General features: G+C 42.0%; 1 protein-coding gene across 1 annotated transcript; it reads left to right on the plus strand.

Annotated features, from left to right (window-relative positions):
- Window positions 1-27,173, plus strand: ISX (intestine specific homeobox; the record flags this gene model as incomplete). The annotated part of the gene is made up of 5 exons (XM_080631700.1): window positions 1-172; window positions 8,605-8,847; window positions 22,626-22,777; window positions 26,143-26,259; window positions 26,937-27,173. 5 exons carry the CDS (start codon window positions 1-3, stop codon window positions 27,171-27,173), a joined length of 921 nt encoding a protein of 306 aa, XP_080487826.1.

A 27,173-nucleotide genomic window follows, 5' to 3' on the forward strand; every position in this document is an offset into this window, starting at 1 on the left:
ATGACAGACCCCCAGGGATGTGCTGGCCAGGAGAAGCCCAGCCTGTCCTTTTCCATAGAGGAGATCCTAAAGAAACCTTCTGCCAGCACTGCCCTAAGCAGGGAAACCAGGAACAGAAGTAGCTACGCAGAGAGACCACCAGCCCTAAAAGCAGTGTCACCACTGGCCTTTGGTAAGTACCAATTATAACACTTAATGAAAATGCTCCTTTCTTTTTAACCCCTAGAGCTATCACATTTGACACAGGGGGGCAGAACTAGATGATCTTAAGGTCCTTTCCAACCCAAACCATTCTGTGATTTTATGATTATGTAGAATTTTTATTCTTTAGCTTTTGTAGGAATCTAGGATTTCTCGAATCAGGTACAAATCGTTAATTGTATATACAGAAATGACCCTTAAAAAATAATTTGCTTTCAGCCTTGCTGTAGACTGGGCTCTGTTCCCAGGCTTTGGTGGGATTTTACACATTATGAAGTCCCAGTGTCATTGGAGAGGTGGGTATGCAACCTGAACAGTTACTACAGGTAGCTCTCTTCAATAACAGTGAGAATTGCTTATAGTAAAAAATACAACATCATCCCAGTGTCTGTCCCTTTAAAAAACAATATTCTTGTTATTAAAAGAAAAAAAAATCCCCTGTCATAAGGAAAGACAGCCATTCAAATTCAGGAAGTTACCTAAAACTGCTGAAACATACTGAAGTTGTTGCAGTTTCACTTAAATCAAGAGCTGACTGTTGTCTAGAATTACAGCCAAATCTCACATTAGTACCATTCTCTGATAAATTCAACTACTCATCCTCAAGCAGGAGAAATGGTCTGCAAAGGTAATGGTAGCTAAGGAGTGTTAGAACTCAATTGCTGGAACAAGAAAAGAGAAAGCATTTGTGTTTAATCATTTCTCATCATCAGGGACGCTAGGTTTTTTTGTGAACTAAAGAAAGCCAGCTAGTAGAAAACTAGCATGACTTCAATCTTAGCAAACCAGCAGTGCATTAGCCTTTTTAACTTCAGTTTCCTCAGTTTAGTTACTTTGGCCTTGAGTGAACTTTTACCCCCAAAGAATTCTCTCTTTTATTTTCCTTAAAAAAAGACCAATGGCCAGAACTTTCAGGATTTAGTATTCCTTCTTCTTTTTTAATTTACATCATCCATGAAATGGGGATGTTTTAAGCATACAAACACATCCACTTAACTGGAAAATGACCTGTAGTTTTGACAGAAAAGTTTCACTCACCTCTCGCTCAACTGCTTTTAAAAAAGCTTAAGGCTCCGCTTCAATTTTTGTAACTCAGAGACATTCTTTCATGGTTCAGGACCCCATTTCCCAGGACACTGGATGAATCACCCAGCAGTAAGGGAGAAACTTTTTCCAAAAACCTGGCAGTCCAAGTAATCATTGTTTATTTGCATAGCTTCAGCTCTTTTTATGTCCATAAGTGGATACTGACCTGGACTAGAAAGAAAACAAGACCTAAATCGGGAAGGAAACTACAATGAATTGAACACCTCACTCACTACCGTAATGTTAGCCACCAGTCCCACTAATGCTGCCTCTCAGCCGTGCTTTGCACAAGATTTGCCCTTTCTTGGTCAGCTCTGACACAGGGTAATTTCATTCACTCTGCACAGAACTTGTTTCCTAACCATGGGGCAGAGCCAGCCCACAAGACAACTCACAGCTGTGGGAGCCCCAGGCATGGGGCTGAGTACACAACCGCTGCCTTTGTGCCAGTACCCACAGCTTTCCACAGAAACCTATGTGTGGGGAAGAAGGATAGCACGCTGCTGAATATTCACAGACCCATAGGATAACTGAGGTTGGATGGGACCCCTTGAGGTCGTGTGGAAGTCCAGCCTGCTGCTCAAAGAAAGGACAGCTTTGAAGACAGACAAGATTGTCTATCTTTGAAGCTGCCATGGTGAGCGTTGCTTGGCTGTTTCACTACTGGTACTGTTGGAGGCCTGCAGCACTTAGAGGCTTCCTAAAGCTGCCCGCGCATATTGGACTGGAACAACAGCAGGCCCAGGTTATGTTTTAGATATGGTCCTGAAACAAGTAAGAGCTTGGTAGTTTGTAGGGGTGGACAACATATAACAGATCCTAGTGCAAGCATAATAGGGCTCGAGTGCCAAAGGAGCCCAGGTGCCACGTTGTGAAGGGGGGGGGGTGGGAAATGCTGGTGTGAGATCCATGGGAGTGAGTTTTTGTGAACTGAAAGTCCTTTCCAGAGGGCAGTTTCTGTGCCACTGAATCCAAAGTGAGACAGATAACACCACTGAAAATGAAGTCAGTGCTGTTCATAGCATGGACCATAGAACTGCATTTTAACAACATGAAACTCTTCTCTGGGAACAGAGAAGCGTGGCAGAGACAGGACCTTTTTACATTAAGTCTGTTTTGTGATCAATATGTTGAAGGCCTGTTTTCGCTGTATGCCTCAGCTAAGTGTGCTGCTCCAAGCACAAGGTCTGACAAATCTGTATGCAGGACATGATGGGTTCCTAGGACTGCATTACTGCACTGCCAGTACTGTCTCATCCCAAATTGCTTCACCTGAGAGTACGGTCAGTTTTTCACCTTGAAAGCAATGCAGACAGAAAAGCCAGGCCTTGCCATTGACTTCGCTTCATCACCTAGCCAAGAGAGAGACTGTAGCTGTAACAAGACAATATAGTACCTCTTTTCTCCCCTGCTAGAAAGCAAGATTGTGTTAATACACTTAAGGCAATGTAAAATGTTAATTTATGGAAATAGTAGATTTATTTAACAGTCACTGGAGCTGGGCAAACAGGAAAGCTGCAGAGATATTCCAAACTGTTGTTGTACGTTGCTTTTGCTATTGACCAAGGGTGTTTAAAAAAAGAAGACTGAAAATGAATCCTTTTTCACTGTTGGTTTCTCACTAACACCAAATTGCTAGTTAGGCTTATTACCCTTTGCTTTCCCAGCAGAACTGCCGATTTTTGCAGATAAGGCTTATTTATTTCAGAAGTGCAATACCCTATGGTGTACATCTTGGGATAATTGCTGTATTTCATCAGTCATTCAACTTCATGCCATATAATACTGCCATTAAACAAGTTGTGTAAATAGTCAGCTATATCTAATTTGCCTCAGTGCTGGCCAAGGTCAGGGCGCTGAAATGCGCAAGGGAACTTGTTGGAAATTCCAGGAGGGGACACACATACAGCTCCTTCCCCAGAACAGTTCAGCACTGTTCAGCGAAGAAGGAAGTATTACAGGTCAGAGCTGAGTTATAACTTACTGTGGATTTTAAGAACATTTCCCACATCTCATATGGTATGTATCTGAACCAAGCCATGTTCCATACTAGAGCGAACTGGCACCACACACATATTCATGGCTACCAAAAGGTAAATACCAGGGCCAGAAATTATCATCCAGCTCATCTGCTAATCTAGGCAGTCTAGGTACTGAGATCACACTTGTCCTGAAGTCTAAATCTAGAATTAAGAGCTGAGGAGATGGGTAGTACCAAAGAACCAGAAAATGCAGAATGTCAGAAATGAGGGACACAAAGTTTGCCCTGGAGTAGTTTCCCAAGAAACCCTGTGAGTGATAGATCAGATGACTTCTAGAGGTTGCTTCTAACCTAAATTATTCTGTGATTCTTTAACAAAAGAATGTTGTGATGTACAGTTGCAGCCTCTCATGGAAAGCTGGGGCAGGACTTGATGATGTATGAGAAGATCTCTGGCCCTGACTTTGAAGTTTGCAGGTTTTTCTGAGTGTAATTCCAGGGGGACTTGGGATAAGGAGTGTGCAGTCTTCCCAGGAGTGTGTGACTTTCCAGTTTTAGGGAGTTTACTGCATAGAAACACAACTTCTAGGTGGCCTGAAACTGCATCTGTTGATCTGACATCTACTGAAAGACTCTTACTAAGTTAAAAAAGGAACAGTGAACAAGAAGACATTTTAGTATTCAGTTTGTGCTTTCCATCTCTTCTTTTTGTCACAATGCCTCAAAAGGGTAACCATGGCCTTTGCAAGTGACACAAATAAGCATCCACCAAGTGCTGATCTCCTCCCTAGTGCCAAATCTTTCATTTTAAACAAAGAAGACTAGGAGGCTTATTTCAGAATAAATCCTTCTTCTGAAATCCCTGGGAAATTGATTTCAATGTGCTTAAAAGTACATCTGAAATAATGGTTCATTACTCCACCAACACTGAAGTTCCACCAGCAGGAGGTTCTTTATCAAGTCCAGGAGAGTTTGGGATGTGTACATTACACCTGGGAAATTAGTAGTAAAAGCAGTAACAGATACAGCAATTTTGTCATTCTGCCTGTGTTATGCCCCATTATGTTAAGGACATGCAAATTAATAGGAATACAACTGCTGCTTCACACACAAATGTCAATATGGTGATTGTTTACTTCACCCTTAGCAACACTCCACCCAGCTTTGTTGCAAAAGAGGAAACAAGCTGAAGGAATAAAACTGAACAGATATCACCTGGCCAATATCACCAGTTCACCCCACCTATTACAAGGCAAAACAATCCACCTTAAAAAAAGGTATAGAAGCAAGAGAAAAACAGCACAACAAAAAGATGCTTGCATATCTCAGTGACAGACTTATCTGTTCACAGCCGTAGTAAGATCCTAAAGTCATAAGCCCTATGCCTACAACAGGTCTTTCTCTCCAGTGATTACACAGAAAGGCTTAAATGGAGCTTAGGCCACCTGAAATAACCTCCCAATTCCAAAAGGAAATCTTACTATCTTGTGAGAAATTTCCCATCCTTTCTTATGTATTGAAAGTTAAACTAAAAAGACCATTTTGAGCCACAAGTCAAAGTAATTTCTGTGCATGACCGTAAAAAGTGTCTCATGTTGTGCCAGGCTGAAATGTCATAGCCATCCCTGAAAAAAAGAAAAAAAAATGGAAAGGAGGAGAGGGAACGGGGAAAGGAAAGGAAAGGAAAGGAAAGGAAAGGAAAGGAAAGGAAAGGAAAGGAAAGGAAAGGAAAGGAAAGGAAAGGAAAGGAAAGGAAAGGAAAGGAAAGGAAAGGAAAGGAAAGGAAAGGAAAGGAAAGGAAAGGAAAGGAAAGGAAAGGAAAGGAAAGGAAAGGAAAGGAAAGGAAAGGAAAGGAAAGGAAAGGAAAAGAAAGGAAAGGGAGAAAAGGAAAGGAAAGGGAGAAAAGAAAAGGAAAGAAAGTGAGAAAAGGAAAGGAAAGGAAAGGAAAGGGAGAAAAGGAAAGGAAAGGGAGAAAAGGAAAGGAAAGGGAGAAAAGGAAAGGAGAGAGAAGGGAGAAAAGAGGAGAGGAGAGAAAAGGAGAAGAGAAGAGAAGAGAAGAGAAGAGAAGAGAAGAGAAGAGAAGAGAAGAGAAGAGAAGAGAAAGAAATAAAAGAAGAAAAGAAAAGAAAAGAAAAGAAAAGAAAAGAAAAGAAAAGAAAAGAAAAGAAAAGAAAAGAAAAGAAAAGGAAAGAAAAAAGAAAAAAAGAAAAAAGGAAAAGAAAAGGAAAGAAAAAAGAAAAAAAGAAAAGAAAAGAAGAAAAGAAACGAAACAAAAAGAAAAGAAAAGGAAAGAAAAGAAAAGAAAAGAAAAGAAAAGAAAAGAAAAGAAAAGAAAAGAAAAGAAAAGAAAAGAAAAGGAAAATAAAAAACTGCATTAATTGGAGGAAATTTTACCCCATGCCAACCTGTAGGTATTTTTCATAGCTCTTTGCTGGAGTCACATGAATATGCACTAAAAAATACTGGCTGGCCTAAAGAGTTATCATTTCAGACAGTTTCCTTGCTTGTTCAGGACAACAAGCACCAGAGAAGGTTGCAATGCAAACAGGACTAGACTTTAGGGCTCCTAAGTCTCAGATATGTGCTTTAAACTCAATATCATCTACCTTCAATCTTATCCTCCAGAAAACTTCTTGATCTTTTCTGACTCTCTTTAGGGTTCATAGCATTCTAATTTACTGCTTCTATCTCAAGCAACCGATCCTCCCACTCCTTTTCACCGGTTCACAGCGACATTGGTATTTTCCCATCTGCCGAGGACAGTCTTCCATTCCCTCCCTGTTTTCTCCTCTTCAGTCTATAATTATTCCATCCATGCACACACAAAAGTTGTGCTCATCACTGGGGTATGTAAGCATCTCAGAAAAAAAAATCAGAGGGAGGGAAGTTGTGTATGAAGGATGAGGATATGTGAGAAGTCTTCTATAATTTAGAAAATGCCAGTGTCATTCTCAGAAAGCTTTAATCACTGCTCATAAGAGCACCTTGCTCAGGTACTGTTACGTTCTTCATTACTGTAGGATATAAGCACCACTGATTCTGTAGCATACCCATTTTCTCAGCATTACATCTAATAAAGGAGTGCATCTAGTCCTTAATTTAGGGATGGGGGATTGAGATATAAAAACCTATGCCAACACTAATGTTCTCTGAGTTCTTGAATAAATTATTTAACACCAGCCACAAGCCAGTGACCACTGCCAGGTCTATCCCTCTCCTTCATTCCGCAAATATTGTTCAAAACCTCACCTGTTTTCTTACCAGAAAACTCAAATCTAGTTAATCCAAAAGGAATTAAATTAACCTCATTTTGCACAATACGCCTCAAACCCAGAGGAAGACCTCATACCAGGTTTTTAAGGTTTGCAGGCAATTGTGTTTAGAAGTTTACCCAAAGATTGGTGATAATTTGAAAAGATAACATTTGAACAGTCATCCTTTATTGACATGAGGCTTTGGCTAATTTCCAGTGCTTTTGTAAGTGCATTTTCTTCATGTCACTGTCAGCCCTCTGTAAAATTCCTCTTGTGTGGGCTTTCACTGAGGGCAAAAAGGGGCACTTTGTCTCCGGATGTTATAATTATCATTGCTCCAAGGCTGGTTACAAATAGAACTGTTATTTGTTCAGAAAATAAAGCTCTTGACAAGTCTAAAAAGCTCTATTCTTTGCCAATACACCAGAAGTAAAATATGTATTAAAATAATGGGGTTTCTTCCAGTATAACCTGTTGGGATTCATGCATGCTGCTATTTAGATATGAGAGGGGAACAGCCACAGATGCTGCAAACCCCAGAACCTAGGTATGGGTAACTGCTCAATAAAAAGATGCTTGCAGTCCATTACTGCATTAAAATTTTAAAGTTCTTTGGTGGTAACAGCAGCCAAACCTGTGCTGTCACATTCACTTCAGTGTTATGTTAGCCATGGAACCTAATGGGTCCATTATGTTTATGTGTTGCCTCTTCCTCTGCCTTTCCCAGCAAAGAAATCCAGGTATGGAGGAAGACTAGGTCAAATTCTAGGTTTGCCATTAAAAGAGCACACACCCAGTTATCTTGTCTCTGAAGAGTCAAGCCTTGATTGCATCTATCAAGGGCAGCACATAAAGCACTAGGAACTAGGGATTATGGTAAGGCTTTAGTGTAGAAGAAAGGGGGTGAAAGAGTGGGAGTATTTGGTCTAGCATCCTCTCTTGGGATACTAGCAGCCACCGACAGACCCCAGCCTCAACAATGAGGCTTCCCAGCATGTTATACTTCAGTGTATGTCTTTTCAAGCTCAGCTTACTCTTAAAGAAGTGTCTCAGTACATCCACATGTGCAGAAAACTAATTTGAAAGATATTTGCACTACCCCTGTACACACAGATATGATAGTGTTTGTAATGAGGCAGAAGAAAGATTATGGCTTCTGCGACCAATTTCATCACCAATCAGTGACAGGAGTCCTAGTACATGTCACCACTGGCTGCTACTGAGGTTACCTTAAGCTCCCATAGCGACTGTTTGTAGTGCCCATGCTCAAATCTAAGATAACCATATGGCTGCACTTCCTGAAAATGGGCCAATATGTACTTCTCTTATGTTTGTCCTGTCAACAAGAGCATGCAGGGGATTTCATGAAGATAAGTTGGCTGTCAGTACCTTTCTAGGTATCACCAGTGTCACCTGTCATAAAGGCAGATGGGTAATGTTGACATCATGGGCAAAGGATGCTTTTAGAATTATCCAGTGCCTAAATCTGAGAGGCAGGCAGCCCAGATGTAGAAGAAAGGACAAATGGACCTAAATCAGGGAAGACAATGACCTTCAGCTTATTCTGGCTCATTTTCCTGTAGGGTAGATGTACCTACAGGGACACTTAAGAAAGGAACAATTTTTAAAAGCATTTGACATACAGCAAATTCCATAGTGATCTTGCTGACAGATTTTCAGAGCACGCCACATCTACTGCACTTCCCAGTTGTTAGAAAAGGCAGTCACTGATTTGGGTACCGACAGGGAAGCTGAGCTTTCTTGACACTGGGTGTGCCTCCTTACTTCTACAGTCCCTTCTTGAAAATATTCCACAAGGACCATTGAAAGTTTTAAGGTGGAAGGAAGCAGAGAACAGGCTGGATTTTGGGGTCAAATTCGTCAGGATCATGCCTCTGCAACATGGGTTCATCTTGGCATTGATGAGCAGCATAGATGGATTAAGGCCATTTTAAATATTATCAGGTTTGAATGCTAAAGTATTTAGCCCACATCCATGCTTCTATTTTTTCACACAAAGTGGAAGATGCACTGAACAATGGCTGGTTTATTCAAAGCTATTTTGTGCTATGTCCTTCACAGATTCCAGCAGCAGGAGTCAGTTAGACTGTGACTTATATTCAGCCAAAATGCTTCTCCCTGCCATGTGTGCGACACCCATAGCCAGGGCAAAGAATATGCAAGCAGCTCACTGCAGAAGACCTACTGACAGCCCAGCTTCCCTCCTGGCTGAGGACGCACAACATCAACACCTGGAAGGCAAAAGAAAACACGAGGAAGAGGAAGATCAGATATGTGATTTTCCAGTGGACCATCCACTTCATGGTGAGTGCTTCTACATCCAAACTTTCTCCCAGAGTACCCAAAACCACAGCTGTTATCTTACAGTGATGTACGTGGCAATACCTAGTAATAGACATCACAAATATGGCTGAGTCACAGGGATGATCCTTCAGCGTTGCCATTGAAAACGTAAGACTCACCCTTTGAGCTAAAGATCTAGATCTGGCCTGCCAACTCTACCAATTTTAGTTATAGGGACTGCTTGGGGTGTTTATTGCCCTCCTATTGGGGTGGCAATCTACAGAGTTACCATGTTCAGCAGCGTCTCTTCCCGGGTTGTGCAAGGTTCGTTTCCTGGCAAATGGGCATTGCACAATGCAGGGAACAAGGCTACTGAACATGACAAATCAGCTCTGTGTGTTCCATACACCTTGGACCCACTGTGCAGGTGATGAGGTCATCCACATGCACACAGGCAAACTGTCCATGCGCAACAGGTCTGGCATGCAGGATGGGCCAGGCACAATTTTCAAGCCCGGCCATGTTGGCAGGTCTGGTAATTTCATTAGTTGTGAGAACTGGTGAACAGCAGTATATCTCTTAACCAAAGAAAAGGGCAATACAAATATATTTTGCCAGTGTGTTGCACAGAGTCTTTAAACTAAGCAGGGTGCATGATACCTGAACAAGACAAGTCCCTAACAGATAGACTGCAGTTTATTAGGAGCTTGTGGCCAAAAGTGCTTTAAGTTCTTTGGAGTTTAGGAAAGGTTAATACAGATTATCATGCTACACTCCAGAAAACAATTCAACAGCATCGATAAGGTGTTTCCTGCATAGTTTGTTATTATTCACTCCTTTCTGAAAGAAAAGAAAAAGGCAATTCCAGTTAAGGCCATGGAAGACTCCTAATAGAGCTCATGTGACCACAGATGCAGTTGTTCAGCTGGCTCCACTGAGATTCACACATCTTCCTCAGCCCATACTCTGCAAGTTCTCAAAGGAAACATTTCTCTCTGTGAAATACATTTGAAAGAAAAGCCTTGTTCCTGCTGCTGCTGCTATGGTATACACAAGTCTTGTGATGAGCTGCTGTCACCTCATTCTCCTGCATGAGACAGTGTCTGTCTTGACACAGACAGAAGCCTTGTAAGATAACTGGATATTTTAGCCTATCTCTGTCCTGTAAGCTGCATGCAGCTGATGGCAGCAGGGCAAAATCAAGCTCCTCACAGAAGAGTTAGGGCTGTAGGTATCTGGCATTTGGAGTTGCCCATGAGTGCTAAAAAGGAGTATATTTCATGCAGGAGGGAGTCCCCAGCCACAGGGATTACACTGGAGCTGGCTGGTGGCTTTCCCAGGATGATAGAGGAGGAAAGCAGCTATCCCAACTCAGCACTTAGCCTCTTTGACCAGCACAGTGGTTGGTACCAGCCTCATCAGCAAAGCAGGCTGGGGAGGATGTAATTATCTACACAAAACCAAGCCAATCTGAGCAGGCCCTTTCAATGGAAACATATTTTAAAGGCATTTTAAACAAAATCCCTCTGTTCCCTGGTGGCAGTGGGGTTTTGAAACCAAGCAGAGGTTTAATGATCTGCCATTTTCTAGGCTAATGGTTCCTGCAGTTCCTGAGCCTTTGATAGAAACTGGCTCAAGGAGGGGGGAAGATCCTGAAGCACTGAATTGGCATTTTCCCTGCAGTGCACAGTGATGTTTCATATCCTGTTCATGCCCTGTGTCATTCTTAGCAGAGAGCTGGAGGCCTGGGCTTAAAATCCTTTCCAGCATCATAAGCTTCAGCCTCCTTTCTCTATTTTACATTAGGGGAGAAGAGCTGGCGGCTCTTTTTCTCCTGCCTCTGGCTATGGCATGAGTCATCTTTGTCAGACAAGGTCAGTAGAAGTTCCTGAAGGAGAGGTAGACTGCACCACCCTTGAAAACAGTCTCTAATCCTTACATTTTGTGCTGATTAACTTCTGTTTCCATGCCTATCAACTCTGTGGTGTTTCAGAAATACTCTTGGCATGGTAACTAAAGTCTGGTTATTGGTCATCTAACAAGGCACAAGGGCACTGCCAAATGCCCATAGCATGTACCATGGAGGCATCCCCAGGACCTCTCTTACATCTACACTGAGGATGCCAACAGGTGCCCAGGGCAATGGCACCAACCCTCTGCACCAGGAGAACTTTCTGATGTGAAAGACACCAGAAGTCCTTGGCTGGGCATTCCCTTTCCTCTTTCTCACAGCCCACCTCTATTTCTGTAAAACAGCTGCATAATTTGTGAGGAAGGGCACTAGGCTCTGGCTAAGACTACACATCTGTACTGTTATCAGAGAGCAGAAGAAATTAAGAGTGCTATGCAATCACCTTGGTGGCAGGAGAGCTGGGGTTTGCCTGGTGCTTTTCTGGATAGGAAGAGAAAGATGGGGAGGAGGCTGTGACAATATGCCTTTCATGGGCAGGTAGTCTGAGATAGCAAGAGCACCTCAATTGTGTTGTGTGAATTTGGAGGGTATTTCCAGCAAACTCTGTAACTCTGTAGTGTTCCTAAAAATTTGTTTCTCCCAAAAAATGCCTTCTGTGGCAAAGTGGTTTAGAAATGTAGTGTCTTCTAAACTTAACAGATTTATGCCCTTATCACAAACCATTTACAGGAAGCAATGCCTCTTGCACTTTGAACTTAGAGGCTGCATCGTAAGCAGAAGAAAGGTAAAAGCCCTCACATGCAGGAGACATGCTGACAGTGACATTTAGTTTTGCTAAGCTCCCATTTAAATTTGGAAGCCTTTGTTCTGAATGTTGGGTGCTCTCACCTGTAGCGTTCTGCATGAAAATCTCAGCAGAACCTGTTCAGAAAACCTCGTTCCTGGGAAGCAGTGCTTATAAAATCTGGTTTAGGAGACCACTCTGAGAGAGGCCTTACTTTGGAGTTGGGTACAGACTGTGCTTGGGGCAGCTGTCTGGGAAATGATTAATTGCTGCTGCTTTGCTATGTACAACCATCATTGCTAGGGTCTTCAAAACTGAAGAACAAGGAGGGCAAACTCTTGTGGCTGTCAGTCAGCGTCACAGCAACACATCCCAGGTTGCGAGCTCCCACTTTCCGTTTAATTCCTTCTCTCTGTCCTACATGACAACCCTGAGACTTGACCAGCTCACGACAGCCAAATGCTGGCGCCTGAGAGGATTACCTGCCCCCATGCCTGAGTGACCTGCTGGAGACTGCCATGTACAAAATCCCAGCCTAGTTCACCTCCTTACGGGCAACTCTTTTGCAATGTGTTCTACACATGCTGGGTCTGGTTGCATACATCCATGTGTGTGTGCTGTAACTATTTACATCCAAATGAGTGTGCCCAGCACTGCACATAGGCAATAGTTGCAGTCCTTTACTCCAGCGAGGGAGCAGTCCTTACCTTGGAGAAGCCAGACAGATAGCAGCATCACCTTAAGGCACTGGCAGATGCCCAGTCTTGTTAGATTTCTTCTCTGAGAAATAATTCAAGTACAAGGTAGAACAGGCTTCAATAAATGGAGCTGACTCCTAATTCCAGCAGAAATGGAGGGTTTTAGGCCATTGGAAAACCCAGAATGTGTTATTTCCTGCAGCTCATGTCTTCTTTATTCACTGTAGAGGAGGATGCCGTAATGAGTCAATTATCACCCAAATATTTCCATAGCAGAAATTCTCTGCCCATTGCTGCCTGGGAGCCCAGGGATCTTTTTATTAATCAAATTATTTTATTATTATAATAGTATCTTTGATCCCAAAGCATACTGACAAATTCTGACGGCAATTATAAAGACAATGGGAAATTTAGAGATGATCTCAGTTCCAGAGAACTTCCAGTGTAAGTCAGTCATGTCCCCTCTGTACTGATGTCAGTTGCATGCATCTTTAGCTTAGTGTTAATGTTCTCTCTAACTCCATAAATTAATTTGTACTGTTCACTTGTGGACAATATGGTTAAATCCATGTAGCCCTGTGAAACAGCATGGTTTATCTCTTGCAGAACATTCTTTTCCCCAATATGCTGACTTATCTTAATGCATTTATAAAGCAGCCAAGAGACTATGAAGCACTGTGTAATCACAATCCCAAATAAATATCGGCTGCCCAGAATATGCCAAAGGGACTGCAAGAAAGGGCATAAGCATCCCATTATCCTGCAGAACAAAAGGAAGCAATTCTAAATGAAAAGGAAAAGCAGAAGGAAAAAATAAATGCCTATATATATAATTTGGCTGCCATTAGCTGTCTTACCAGTCTTCTGTTTATCAGCATGAATAGACCCTGCAGCCATGTGTCTCTGAAGTGCAGTATTCCTGTATACATTTAGAAGTGCAGCAGACCATTGACCTTGTTTTGGTGCGTTTACCTGAGGCATTGTTGGAGGCTGGTTCTTTGCTTTTCTCCCTCTTTGAAGATTGACTGTTTATAGTCACACCCTGGATGTTAAAAGAAAGGCATGAAACCTGAATCCTTTACTCCCACCCTTCAGATTCTGTTCACATAGAAGTCTCACTGATACGAGTGAGCACCGAAGAAAGCAAAGCTGTCAGCAGTTGGAGGACTATAATAAATACTGCTTGTATTGTTTCTTTGTGGGTTTGTGGTTTTGGATTGTTTTGTATTTGGTTTTATTTTTTTTTACTTAGAGCAAATGTTAGCGTTCAATGCTTTCCTCTGTCAGCCTCTGCTTTCCTGGGAACTCTGGATCCAAAGGGTATATTACACAGGAGCCAGAGATTAATTTGTTCCTGCTAGTCAAATCTGTGTAATGTGACCATTTGTAAAGCTGATTGAACACCTTGATAAGCTTATTTCAAAGGCCTTATGAGTACTTATTTAGCTTCTCCTAGATGAGTATCACAGAATCATAGAATGGTTTGCATTGGAAGGAACCTTAAAGCTCATCCAGTTCCAACCCCCCTGCCACCCCTTCTAGTGGAAGGTATGGACACCTTCCACTAGACCAGCTTGCTCCGAGCCCTGTCCAACCTGGCCTTGAACACTGCCAGGGATGGGGCAGCCACAGCTTCTCTGGGCAACCTGTGCCAGTGTCTCACCACCCTCATAGTGAAGAATTTCTTCCTCATAGCCAACCTAAATCTACCCTCTTTCAGCTTGAAGCCATTCCACCTTGTTCTGTCACTACATTTCCTCTCCAGCTTCCTTGTAGGACCCTTTAGGTATTGAAAGGCTGCAATAAGGACTCCCTGGAGCCTTCTCTTTTCCAGGCTGAACAAGCTCAATTATGTTAGCCTGTCTCCACAGGAGAGGTGCTCCAGCCCTCTGATCATCTTCATGGACCTCCTCTGGACTCGCTCCAACTTCGTTCTTATTTTGGGGGTCCCAGAGCAAGATGCATTACTGCAGTTACCAGGTCTCACCAGAGTGGAGCAGAGGGGCAAAATCTGCCTCAACTTGCTGGTCACGTTCCTATTTATGGAGCCCAGGATATGGCTGGTCTCTGGGCTCAAGCATACACTGAAGTGTCTTATGTTGAGATTCTCATCAGTCAACACCCCCAAGTCCTTCTCCTCAGGGCTGCTCTCAATCCATTCTCTGCCCAGCCTCTATTTGTGCTTGGGATTGCCCTGACCCACATACACCAATGCTGTAACCCCATCATGGAAGGCCACCAAATTTGTCAGACATGATTGTGAAGCCGTGCTAGCTGTCACCAATCACCTCCTCATTTTCCATATACCTCAGCATAATTTCCGGGAGGATTTGCTCCCTGAACTTGACAGGCGTTGAGGCGACACTGACTGGCCTGTAGTTCCCTGGGTCTTCCTTTTTTTCCCTTTTTTGAAAACAGGGGCTATGTTTCCTCTGTTCCAGTCAGTGAGAACTTCACTGGATTGCCATGGAATCTCAAATATGATGGATAGTGGCTTATCCACTTCATCCACCAGTTCCCTCAGGACCTGCAGATGCATCTCAGGAGGTCGCAGGGACTTGTCCACTTCAGGTTCCTTAGATGGTCCTGATCTCCTCTGACAGCAGGTGATTCTTCATTCTCCCAGCCCCTGCCTTTGCCTTCTGCAACTTAGGCAGTGTGGCTGGAGCACCTGCCAGTGAAGACTGAGACAAAAATGTTGCTGAATATCTCAGCCTTCTCCATATCCCAGGTAACCAGGTCTCCTGTTTCCTTCCAGAGAGGGCCCACATTTTTCCAGTCTTCCTTTTACCATCGACATACCTATAGAAGCTTTCCTTGTTGCCCTTGATGTCCCTGACCAGACTTAATTTTATCAGGACTTTAGGTTTCCTAACCTGATCCCTGGCTGTTTGGACAATTTCTCTGTAATCCTCTCCCTGCTTCTATCCTCTGGGAAAAACCTCTAGGTTTTCTTTTTGTGTTGGAATTTCTCCAGGAGTTTGTGGTTCATCCATGCAGGCCTCCTGGCATCTTTGCCTGACTTCCTCTTTGCTGGGATGCACCACTCCTGAGATTCGTCTGAGAATTTTTCATTACATCCCCAGGATTTGGTACTTTTAATTACTGTTCTTTGAAATTGAGGGCAAGCTTTTACCTACTGTATTAGCAAGTGTTTTATGCTGAAATGGGAAACTAGGGAGTGCAGACTCTGAGGCAGGGATGTAAACAAGCATGCCTGATTGATGTCTAGAGGTTTGCAGGTACAAATAACCACAAAGAACAGTCAAAAACAGGCTGCCTGCAACCTGCAATAAGCTCAGCTTTCTCCATGGGCAGATGGCTGTTTTCTAACAAAGGCAGTTGATCAAACAGTGTGAAGAGAGTGGTGGGGAACCTGTTTTCCCCAGTGAGAACCATTATTGGATTAGGCTGGCCACTGCTTTTAAGGTGAAGTTTGACAACTGCTGAACCTTCACAGAAAGTACATTACAAGCTGGAGATTTAGCTGAATGGAGAAACTACACATATACCTACCCCAAATCCATTTGGATCTGAAGGAGTTCATGAAGGTGCAGGTCATTTAGCCTACGTACAGATTTGAACACACACTCCTGTCAGTTAGGGTCCCTCATACCATGGCCTGCATGCTTCTTCCTCCAGATACATCACTGACTGCTGGCTGTGCCAGAGTTACACACAACACCATTTCAGGGCAGCAGCATTTGTAGACACTGTCACCATTTTGTAGGCAGATGGGAAGGGTTAAACTCACCAGGGGCTCAAGTTGATGGTGAGCACCATCCTCCACCACCAACTTCTGAGTGAATGGTTTCATACATAGCATCTGCTCTGACAAGCAGACTGAGAAGCTCACGTGATCACCGCTAGCCTGGTATTTTTAGAATCCCTGCTCATTCCACCTAAAGTCTGTACCTCCCCGCATTCCAGCCATGCTGTCAGGTGATTAGGCACTGAACTCAGTGCCAGGGTGGAAGCAACTCTCCATCAGAGAGTTGTGGATTGAAGAGAAGAAGTCAGGACTTTGCAGGTTCAAGTCATGCTGTCTTATCTTTGGCAGTGCCTGAACGGCCAGCAGCTGGATCCTAAATGCTGCATTTTGCTAGCAGAAGGCTCCATCCAGAGCACATTCTACCTATCCAATTAGGGTCAGTATCACTGGCTATGCCAGTTCTTCTTAACAAAGGCAGAAAAGCCACTTTAATAAAGATTACCACGCTGCCTTACTCCCACTTAAATATTGCAGCGCAAGCTCTTTTGAAAGCCACAAGCCACCTTCTTAACTAGGAGAGGGACTACAATGGGCACATCTCTGTACACAGGCAAGCATATTTTGTCCTGATGCCATCAGCACCCTGTAATAACTCTAATAGAATTGCAATTGGGTTTTTTTTTGCTACAGGCTTGGTGACAGGGTGTCACCACAAGAAGCAACATTCAGAAAAGCCACACAGAGGAATTGGCTGGGAAATCCACATATGTGTAATGGGATGAATTAAAAAGAAGAGACAGAGGAACACCTTTTAAAGGGTCTAAAAAGGAAAAATAGAATTTAACCAGATATAATGAAGCCCTTTTTCAGTGCTCTTGAGTTTCTTTTTGAGAAACAAATGATACAGCTTTGTGACATAAAGAAAAATGTGTTTCTGAGAATATGTAGCTAAAGCCACTTGCTTTCTTATGTGACTGCATTCTCTCTTCTTGTCAAAGAAGCAGCAAAATCTTTGGATCTGGTTATTGCATACCATGAGAGGGTATCTGTCCAGAAATGCCAAAGAGTATTGCAGCAAGATAAACTGATCCCTCCAGCTTTTATCCACCTACATTACGTACTCCAAAGCAAATATGTGCCATCACTGACTTCCAGCCTTCCTCTTGGGTTTTTAATTCTTTATTCCTACAGGCGATAAGTATGCACCCTTTTAACGAGACCAAGTAGTCTTGATACGGTAGTCTTCGACTGCTAATTGGCTAAGTGCAAATGGGAGATGCAATTGCAAAGATCTCCCTGAAGTAGCATTTATCTGGCTGGTTCAGGAACACAGAGCTGCTGAGAAACATCAGTACAAGGTGTCCCATAGGCTATATGCCAACTATAGACTATAGTCCAGAATGAATTTGCCCAAGCATAACATTAGTGCAGCTGCACATCTTTTACTTAGCAAACTCAGGTACAAGTAGTAGTCTTCACTATTGGTTTGTTCATACCTCTAATATCTTGTGACTGTGTTATACTAGACAGTGGAAATAAGTTGTAATACACTAAGCTAAAACTGTGTTAACAAGCAATTGCAAATCAGACTCCTTGAGCTATGCATAGTATCAGAGCCTTAAATTGCCTCACTCATTAGGAAAGGAATGATGAGGGGTGAGGCTTCATTCCATGTGGAAATTTGGAGGTCAGAGATCAGATAATGAAGTAAGTTGGGAAGGACCTCTGGAGACTGTCTTGCCCAACCCCAGCTAGAAGCACAGCCAGCTTAAATCAGGTTGCTTAGGCCTTTGTCCAGTCAAGTTTAGAATATCTCCAAGGACTGAGACTTCTCAGCCTCTCCAGGCCCATGTCAGACCACCTTCATGGTGGAAACCATCCTGTTGTGCAAACAGAATTTTATTTGCTGCAATTTTTACCCATTGATCTCACCGTTTCACCACACACCTTCAAGAAGAATCTGTATTTCTATGAAGATCAGATGTTTCAACTTGCTCCACGTCTGACCTAGTAATAAAGCCAGATCTGCAGAGAAAAATGGAGCCTGTTACTGAATTTAGAGGATCTATACTGCTTTATCAGTGTAGAGAATCTTGGTCCTTCCAATGCCAATTTTCCAATTGCCAAGACAATGTATAGACAGCTGTATCTCTGCAAATGCTGACATATTTAGCTGCCTGATATTTTCAGGCTTGGTTTCAGCTAACCTGCAAGTGACTTTCAAGAGAGCAAAAAAACACACTTGAATATCCACAGCTTTTACATAGAAAATAGCTCAGGAAACTCAGACAGAATCTTATTTCCCCAGAGACTCTAGATCCACGTTTGTAAAGCCAATGTTACACTTCCAACACTTTCTAGCCTTGTATCTTCCACCCACATTCTTTATTAGACTGTAATTCTGAATGCAGTTGTTTGCTATGGGATCTCTAAGCTAAGGTCCCAAGGCAAAGAGAAGTATCAACACTACAGTCAGAAAAAATTTTATCTTGCAAGAAAAACTGTTAACGTATAGTCCCAGATTTTTTGTATTTTTATAGGGGTTGTTTTATAATAAATAAAAATAGAATGACAGAAAAAATGCACTTTTCTGGATTTCCTACTGTCAAAAGCCTTGATTAGTTCACAGGAGTCTATTTTGTTAGCAATTTAATTTCCAGTTGAAATCAAATCCTGTCTTTCAGTCTCTACTGGCCCGTAGCTGATGTCATGTTATTGTATTTTGTTTAATCTGATGAGTTTCAGTTTGGAAAATCTGGTTTCAGAAGGATTGACACTTCTGAGCATTGTGTAGACCTTTCCCTTACATAAGAGTCTCGTCTGTAAAAAAGTTCACCTTTCAAGAAGGAAAGATGTGGAGGATATAAGACTGAACTGACAGGGAGTTTCTTTAGCCCATCACCAAGTTATCTGGGTCATTTTCATACCAAAAAAGGTGTTATGAGACACTAGAAACTCACAAACCAGTTCTCTCTGAAGCTATGCTCTCTAGTCCTGGACACTTCTTAGGTACCAGTGGGACAGAATACTGTAAGAGATTATCTGATAGATCAATTTCCCATCCCATCTCCAGCACGGTTTAAAATACTATGTGGTTCAAGGCAATGGTTTTGCCCCCTAAGTACCGTAAGATGTTCCAGCTCAACTAAAAGTTTCTTCTCAAACCTACACTAGCTATGCACAACCTATGTCATCTCATTCTTTGATATTCTTTGTAGGGTAGACTTTGTAGCTCCTTCTAGACTCATGATCTTCAGTGCTGAGTTTGTTCCACACCTTGGCCCTGTGGAGATGGTATTGAATTGCTTGTAGCAGCTGATTTCTTGAGATCATCTAGGTTGATTAATCCAATGAGCTCTGTATCAAGTGCCCTGCCAGCACCCACAAGTTCTTAAGGTGGTAACCGAAGACAGATAGCGACATCATTGTCTCTGATGTGTATGAACATAATGTCTATGGAGGTCCCCCAGCTAGCATGGGCTAATAGTGTAAACCATTCCTTTCTAGCTCAGGTAGCAGTTTCTGGTTTGGGCACTAAAAGTCTTGCATTAGCCTTGATTCCCCATTAGGAAGAGGAGATGATAGATGTCATCATATGTGCTTACAGGCAAGAACTAATGGATGCTGTTTGTGTGGTGTCTGCTACAATGAGGGCTGATACAGTTGGCTGATGCATTCTGATGGAATACTAAAATCTGTCTTTTTTACTTATTATTTTATGTGATATCTTAGGTTTTAAAATGTAGACGGTTCTTAATTTGCTTAGTCATGAAATTGTATTTCAGTTCATTAATACTTTTTTTAAAAGGAACATTGGGATTTTTTGCTAGCTCAGAAATCTTGCAGGAGCTGGGCAGGTTTGTTCTCTTTCTCCTGAAGGCTTTCTGATTGCTTGAATAGACTGCCAGGGTATGCAAAACCTGGCAAGACAAGAACCCTGCCAGCATCCCAGATGTTTATGTACAGTGGAGACCACAGGAACAAGGAGGTCGTCACAGTTTGAGCTTGGATCTCTTGCTCCACTCTTGAAGTGATGGAGGTAGACTGCAGCTTCACCCAGGTTTGCGGAGCCAGTCTTCTACCTTGCATAGAAGCAGGAGCTCAGCTTAGTGTTCAGGGGGACATATAGGACACCTCAGGGAGGCCTCAAATTTCTGAGACTGTGACAAGGTTGGGGCAAATTTCACTTGCTGTCAAGATCTGCTATATGAAATGCCTTGTGCTAGAGAATCTAAATACCATATGTTGTCATGATACACATACAGCTGAGAGATTTATTACCATATGAGCTTGGTGCTCAAACTTGCCTCTCTGCAGTATCTCCCAGAATGATATGGATGCCAGCCTCATACCAGAGATGTATGAGGTGAAATCTTCCAGACAAGAGACACCATTATGAACTGTTAGCTCTTTCATATCTACAGGGGACATATAGTGTCCTGAGATTTATATTATCAACACTGATATTTCCCTTTTAATCTATATAGCAATAAATCCCCCTTGCAGCCTTTTTTTGGGAAGGTTCAAGTAGATGCAGCTTTGTAATCAGGGCTTCTTAGGAGAGGGTGCCCATTGCTATATTCAGCATAAACGCACAAAATTATTTCTCATTTCAGATCTCTGCCCTAGTAGTGCGAGCAAGATTAAATGTAAATAACACTTTTCTCTTGGGGCTGAAGCCAGCACTGCAGTCTAATGAGTAGTACTTTCACAGCCCAGTGAAAAGTCTAATGATACAGATTTAACTGTGGTGGACATCATCTTCATTAGGCTGCTTCTGAGATGCATGAGTATTGACAGTTATTTATGATAAATGATGCTTCTCAGTTATTTTTACACATCTGGTTTCCTTTCAAAGTACCCAAGAGGTTTTAATGAAGATGAAATACAATGGAATGTATTCTCTTACTGATCCCCAGGTATTGTGTCCTAGGCACCTTCTTACTAAGTCAGTGGACAGATTTTTTTAATCCCTTATTTTCTTTCTCAACAGAGTTACAATGAGGTTTCAATTACAGAACGAAAAATGTCATTTTCTGATTGGCACAGAGCCCAGGTTGTATTGGCCAAGGTATTTAGTTATCTTTTTTCACTGTTTTAGCATCCAAAAGGAAAAGTTTATGCCAATGGTTGAGCAAAAATGGCACATAAAGCAAAAAGTCTCTTTAAGGGACTAAAGTAGTCTTCTCTGGTTAACTGTTCCCTTTAGGAAGTGTATTGCATCTAGTTACATAGTATGAATTGATAGTTGTCATGAGACCACGTAAGACCAAAGCAGTTATTCAAAAAGGTAATTTTCTCGAGCAATGTGGTGTCATTGCCAATTACTTCAGGTCATTGAGTAGCAAGCTTATCACAGTTACAAGTGATATTAGAATTTTTATGCTCCTATCAGGCTGCAGTTTTCCAAGCTCAGCAGAAAAAAATCCTGTGACTCACAACACTTAGGGGGTAGTTTTCTACACTGGTCATTCAATATCAGCTGGAAGATATTTCCAGCGCCATTTGTGCACCAGAGAGGATTCCAGCTTTGGGACAAGGCGGAACTCCATGTTCTGCAGATCATCTGCCCTAGAGCTCACTTCTGTTGCTCCTTTCTCCTCATCCTTGCAAGGTATCAGCCCTTCAAGCATCATTTCAGAGCAACCTAGACTATATTCAAATTTACACCATGTGGCATACTGAGTTCATGATTTGAATAACATACTCTGGTGTACGAGCACATCTGCAGGAGTGCTGAGGAAAGTGTTTAGTGTGGTCCCACCACCACAGGTGAAGGAATAGAGCAGTCTAGGAGTCCCCTTAGGAATTCACAGCAGCCAAAGTTCCCCATAGGCTGCTCCATGGTTTTTAAGGCCTTGCAGTTCTTAAGGTTAAGCTTATTTAGAAAGTCCCCGCACCAGAATAGTGCAATGAGGAGAATACCATGAATTTTCTTCGTAAGGTAACATTTTTAATGACACCATCACACTGAAGTGAAAATGCTGGCTATGCCTAAATACTGCCAGAGGAATGGTATGGGAAGAAAATATCAATCGGTTTGGAATGGTTGACTACTCTACAGCGTTCACGCATTTTGAGTACTCTGATATTGCAGGATGAGAAAATCAGTAGAGTGACAATGGAATAAAATACCTCACAGCTTGAGGAAAGCTAGTAAGACCAGTATGACAGAAAAAGATAGGGATGGAAGATTAATGAGCTGAAAGATGGTGATTTGTTACAGGCATGAGAACAGCGCCAAGACAAAATACAGTATCTACTCTTCCATTCTGTTTATATTAAGGGTTTCTTCAGAAATAGTTAATACATGATTGCATATTAGCAACAGATGTGTGCATGTGACAGGAGCAAAAAGGGGTCAAAGGCTGATCCAACACTAATGGAATTTCATGACAAATCCAAGGCTAATGTGGTTAAAATACATAGGGGTTTCTAGCCTTTTACGTGCAGTGGATCCATGGAATTAGCACTGCAAATGGGCTCCTTTGACTCCTTGAATGGCAAAGGAATTCATTCACATTCACTGCTGGGTCAGGAGACAGTTACCTATTGTAAGCATATCTCTAGAAGGTGCTAGAGGTTCCATCCCACCTGCATAGCAATTTACAGAGATTGCTGGATTTCTGAATCTTCTTGTGGCCCTGTGGCATTTTCCTATAAAATGCAATGCACCTTTTCTTGTTTACACAGTTGAGAGGAAAGGGAAGCGGAGAATCCGGACAACATTCACAGCCGAGCAGCTCCAGGAACTGGAGAAGATTTTCCAAGTGACTCACTACCCAGATGTCCATATTCGCAATCAACTGGCAGCAAAGATAAACCTCCCAGAAGCCAGAGTTCAGGTACATTTGTCTCCAAAAGGCTGCGCTCACTGCAGCAATTCTTTATTCAGAGTGCATTCTTAATAGTTTATGCCTGGCTGACAACACTAATGAAATACGTGACCTCTCTGTTACCTTACAGAAGAGGCCAGTATCACTGCTCTCCTTTTACAAATAGGGAAAAAAGTATTTGTCACTCAGCTGGTACTAACCAAATGGGATTAATCAAAGGGTTAACAGGAGCTCTAAGCATACTAAATGCATAGCAAATAGGAGTTACAGATGGTTATGAGCAACCTATTGGACTCTGTACTGACAGAAGGGCCATTTATGAAAATAATTATTAATCATTTTTCAACCTTTTATAGACTAATGTACATTCAGTACAAACTGTCATCCACATCCATCTTCTACAGGGTTTCAAGAAAATAAAAATAACTGCCCAAATGAAAATGCTTTCTTAATGTTCTGTATTTTGATATCACAGCCTGGCTGTAATTTCAGTGCATGCAAACTAATCCAGTTTCCCCCAGCTGTAATGTAGTCTTGCTGACTGTGCTTAGAATTGACCCCAAATGTTTACTGCATATGAAATCTGCTACATTAAAATATACATTCCACTGTGTATTGGAATTTGGTGTTGTTTACCAGGCACTGTTGTGATGATTTTTGCATGAGTCACTTTCTATACTTGCCATAAGGCTAGAGTCATCAGTGTAATTCCATGCACATATTCCACTGTAACAATTAAAGTTCAACACCAAGCAGTTTATTGATTATGACATGTCTGCGACTATTGACAAACCATGATGATATTTCTTCATGGTTAGGTGACAGGGAGAATTGGAACAGCATAGCCATAATATGCCCATTAACGGTATCATTGTACCCACAATGCATTTCCAATGGTGTAAAGCACAAGCCGGGCTACTAGTCAGTGTTCCCAACAGAACAGCAAATCACATGAAAGAACAGGGCAATCTTCTGTTTAGAAAATATTTATAATCTGTAGGCTGAAAACTAAAGAAGAGTTATCATGGGAAACATCAACCTGAGACGTAGACAAAAGAAGAAAAAGCCCCTCATGTATGAACTGCAGATGGCAAATTCCCAATTTACACAGTGTTATACATGACACACGAAATTCTGTGTTTGGCCTCATCTTCGGAATCAAGGTAAACCCAGCGATCAAGGGAAAACCAGACACAGTACTAAAAATAAGCAGTATCTTAGGCACAAGTTACAAGTTGGTATAATTTTGATTGATTGTATTTGTCACATATAAACAAAACAGCATGCAGAGAGTTTGTATATGCTCTTGGTACTTTGAAATAATAGTTTTGACTCAGCTAAAAGCAGAATAAGCCAAATCATCTCAGAAAGGTAATTTAACTGGAAACAAAAAAACAAGTGAGCAACTATTGGTAACCAAGTGAAACATTTCGTAACTGTGAAAAACCTTGTGTCCTCCAATCAAGAAACAAAGGTATGATTGCTGTGAAACAGTTTAAGTGGATAGATGGAATTATATCCCTGCATGTGTGCATGCCTACCTACTACAAAATGAAGAATGCTGTATGAGTAAATATTAGAAAAAAGAAATTATAAAAAATTCATAAGCAAAGCAGAAGGATACAGGCCAAAGCTTTGGTCGGGAAAATTAAGGATCGTTAGAAACTCAATAAAGGTCCATTAAAAACAAAAAACCAAACAATCAAAGTCGATTATATAGATCTGTTACTTCCTAGAAACTGTGGGACTGCCAGGGATAATGCAGAAATGGCAAAGATATTCAGTCATAATTTCTGCTCTTTCCTTGGGAATGTCAGGTAAGGTGATAGCATCACACAATGATGAAACACCTATCCATAAGGACAATGTTGAACAGCAGCTGCTACAGACAGATATTTTTAAATCCAGACATCTAGGTGACTTACCTCCAGTAGTTCTTAAAAAGTTGCCTGAGAAGCACTTCGGGTCATCAATGTTGATATTTAATAGTCCTGGAACACAAGAAAACAAAAGATCATTTTAGGGGTAAGAGTATTGGAGAGCTGGATGGGCAAAAAAAGAGCCGGTTGATCTGTGAATACTGTTTCACCTTTAAGAAATAAAAAACAATAATAATAAAAAAATCCTGAAGTGAGGACTTTATCCCATGTGCAGACTTCGGAAGGAGCACTTTAGAGGTTGAGTTTTGGCTTCAGTCCCCTGTCTGCCCTCAATCACTTTGTCGCTGGTAAAGAGGAGTCATTTTTATGGTGCTGTTTCACCATATAACTCCTGCATGGTAGAAAGGGATTGTAGCAGTTTATACAGACTAAGCAGTTCTCAAACACATGCAAACCCAGATAAACAAAACTGTCCTTTCAGTAACCTCAGATACTGCTAACTATCAGCAATATAGCAGAGGGCTCCTAACATTCCCATTACTTCCTGGGCAACAGATGTAGAAATTATTGAGCTGCTCATTATTTGGTTTAAAATACATATATATTTACATCCAGTAGCATCTGGTTCTGACCACTAACACCTTGTGTTTCTGTGAAACACTTGCTTACGTCCAAACAGCAAGTTCTTAAGCCAGCTAGAAACTACAGTGGAAGGGGGATTCAACTTTTCACAGCAATGCAGCAAGATGCGCTACAGTGGCTGCACAGTTAACTACTTGAGTACCCCAGCCAGAAACCAGACTGGTCAGATGAAAGAAATTCCCCTCAGAAACTTAGCTGTCTGCTTTCCAGTGAAAAAGAGATGTCAGATAACATACTCAGACTGCTGAGTGATCCCCTTGGGTCTGCTCTTAGTTCTCTTATGTGAACTTCAAAATGTTACCAGTTAAATATTGAAAGAACCCTTCTACTACATCTCCACTGGCAACGCATTTTTATTGCAGCCCAGCAAAACATCTAAGTGGGTCTTTTCCCAGTCTATGCGTTTGGGAATTGGGAACAGGGTGAAAAAGCCATGTCATGAAACAAATTGCACCTCCTAGGGAAAACAGAATGCCATTTGCCTTGACTGCTGCAAAGCTTTGACCGCAAAAGGATCTGCTTCCCCAGGAGAGCCCTTGAAGATGTAATCCTCCCTGCCACACTGTCTTTCCAGTAGATCCTAGCTCCTTCACAGGAAGATCTAGCTCTTCTGTGAGCTGCGAGAGAAAAGAGGATGTCATCCCAAATCCCATATCCCATGTGCCATGCGAAATGTGAAAGCTGCTGTGTCAAGCTCAATGTTTTCCTTTAGATTCAGTCGCTGGTTCTGCTGAGCTGGAGGTCAACGTTTTCTGATGTTCACTTCGAGAATAGGGAAATTAGTTGGATGTGAGCAGTTTCTCCTTCATCTCCTGTTCATTTCTGTACCTTTTCTTTCTCGCCTGTATCCAGATCTGGTTCCAGAACCAGAGAGCCAAGTGGAGGAAACATGAAAAATTTGGCAACTTTGGTGGCCTTCAGCATCTGACAGAAGTTGATTTCATCCCTGCTCCCAAGTCATATATCACAGTGAGTATCAGAGACTGCATAAAAAAGCCACTGAGTGAGAGATAGCTGTCATTCACCAGGTCATCCCTTCACATGGGACTATACCAGTGAAGAAGGACTGGAAAAGACAAACATCTCAATATGATTAAGAGAAATCCCGCCAAATATGGTTAAATAACACATTTCTTCATGAAATTAGTTCTGTTTTGTAACTATGATGTGAGGTGCTTCTTGCAGGATGGTCCTTCCCCATTTTACTTCTGAATCACTTCCCTGTAAATTATATTTTGATTGAAAATATCTTTACCATCAGAAATTTCCTAAACAGGAAGAAATATGACATTTTCAGGGACAAAGCCATGTTTCATTATAGACAGTATCTCTTTACAACATCCAGCCTTGTTAGGTTGACCAGCAATTTTTGCCTCCGATCTACATCCTTGCCAAGTCCAGGACAGTTAATATTACCTGAGCTGGCACATGCGCTTTCCCTCTCAGGAGTTTTTCTACGGCTAGAAAAAGGGCATTTTGCCTTGATACATGAGTGACAGCACACTACTGGGTTTAGGGAGTCTATTCTTCTTAAACTCTTCTTCTTAATTACTGAGCACCAGGGAAATAGATAAGGTTGATTGTAAATTGTATTTAACTAAAAGTCTGCATTGATTCACCTGAGACTTCATTTTTACTCTTAAAAGGCTCCAAGCTTGATGCCAAGAAAGCTCACTGCTACCATCCCTGCCGTGGGGTACTACTCACCGCTGCAAGGGCAGCTGACCACTGCCTGGCTACCCAGCACGCTCTCCTTCGTCCCCCACCACTTGGAGCTGCTGCCCTTCACAAAACCATACTTGCTCTTCAATGTTCTCCCCACTTATGGTATGCCGCTATCCCACAAGTTGGAAAAGAGCAGTATCTGCTCCAGTTCCACATAG

Source organism: Psittacula echo, assembly GCF_963264785.1.
Source record: "Psittacula echo genome assembly, chromosome: 1".
Taxonomy (NCBI): domain Eukaryota; kingdom Metazoa; phylum Chordata; class Aves; order Psittaciformes; family Psittacidae; genus Psittacula; species Psittacula echo.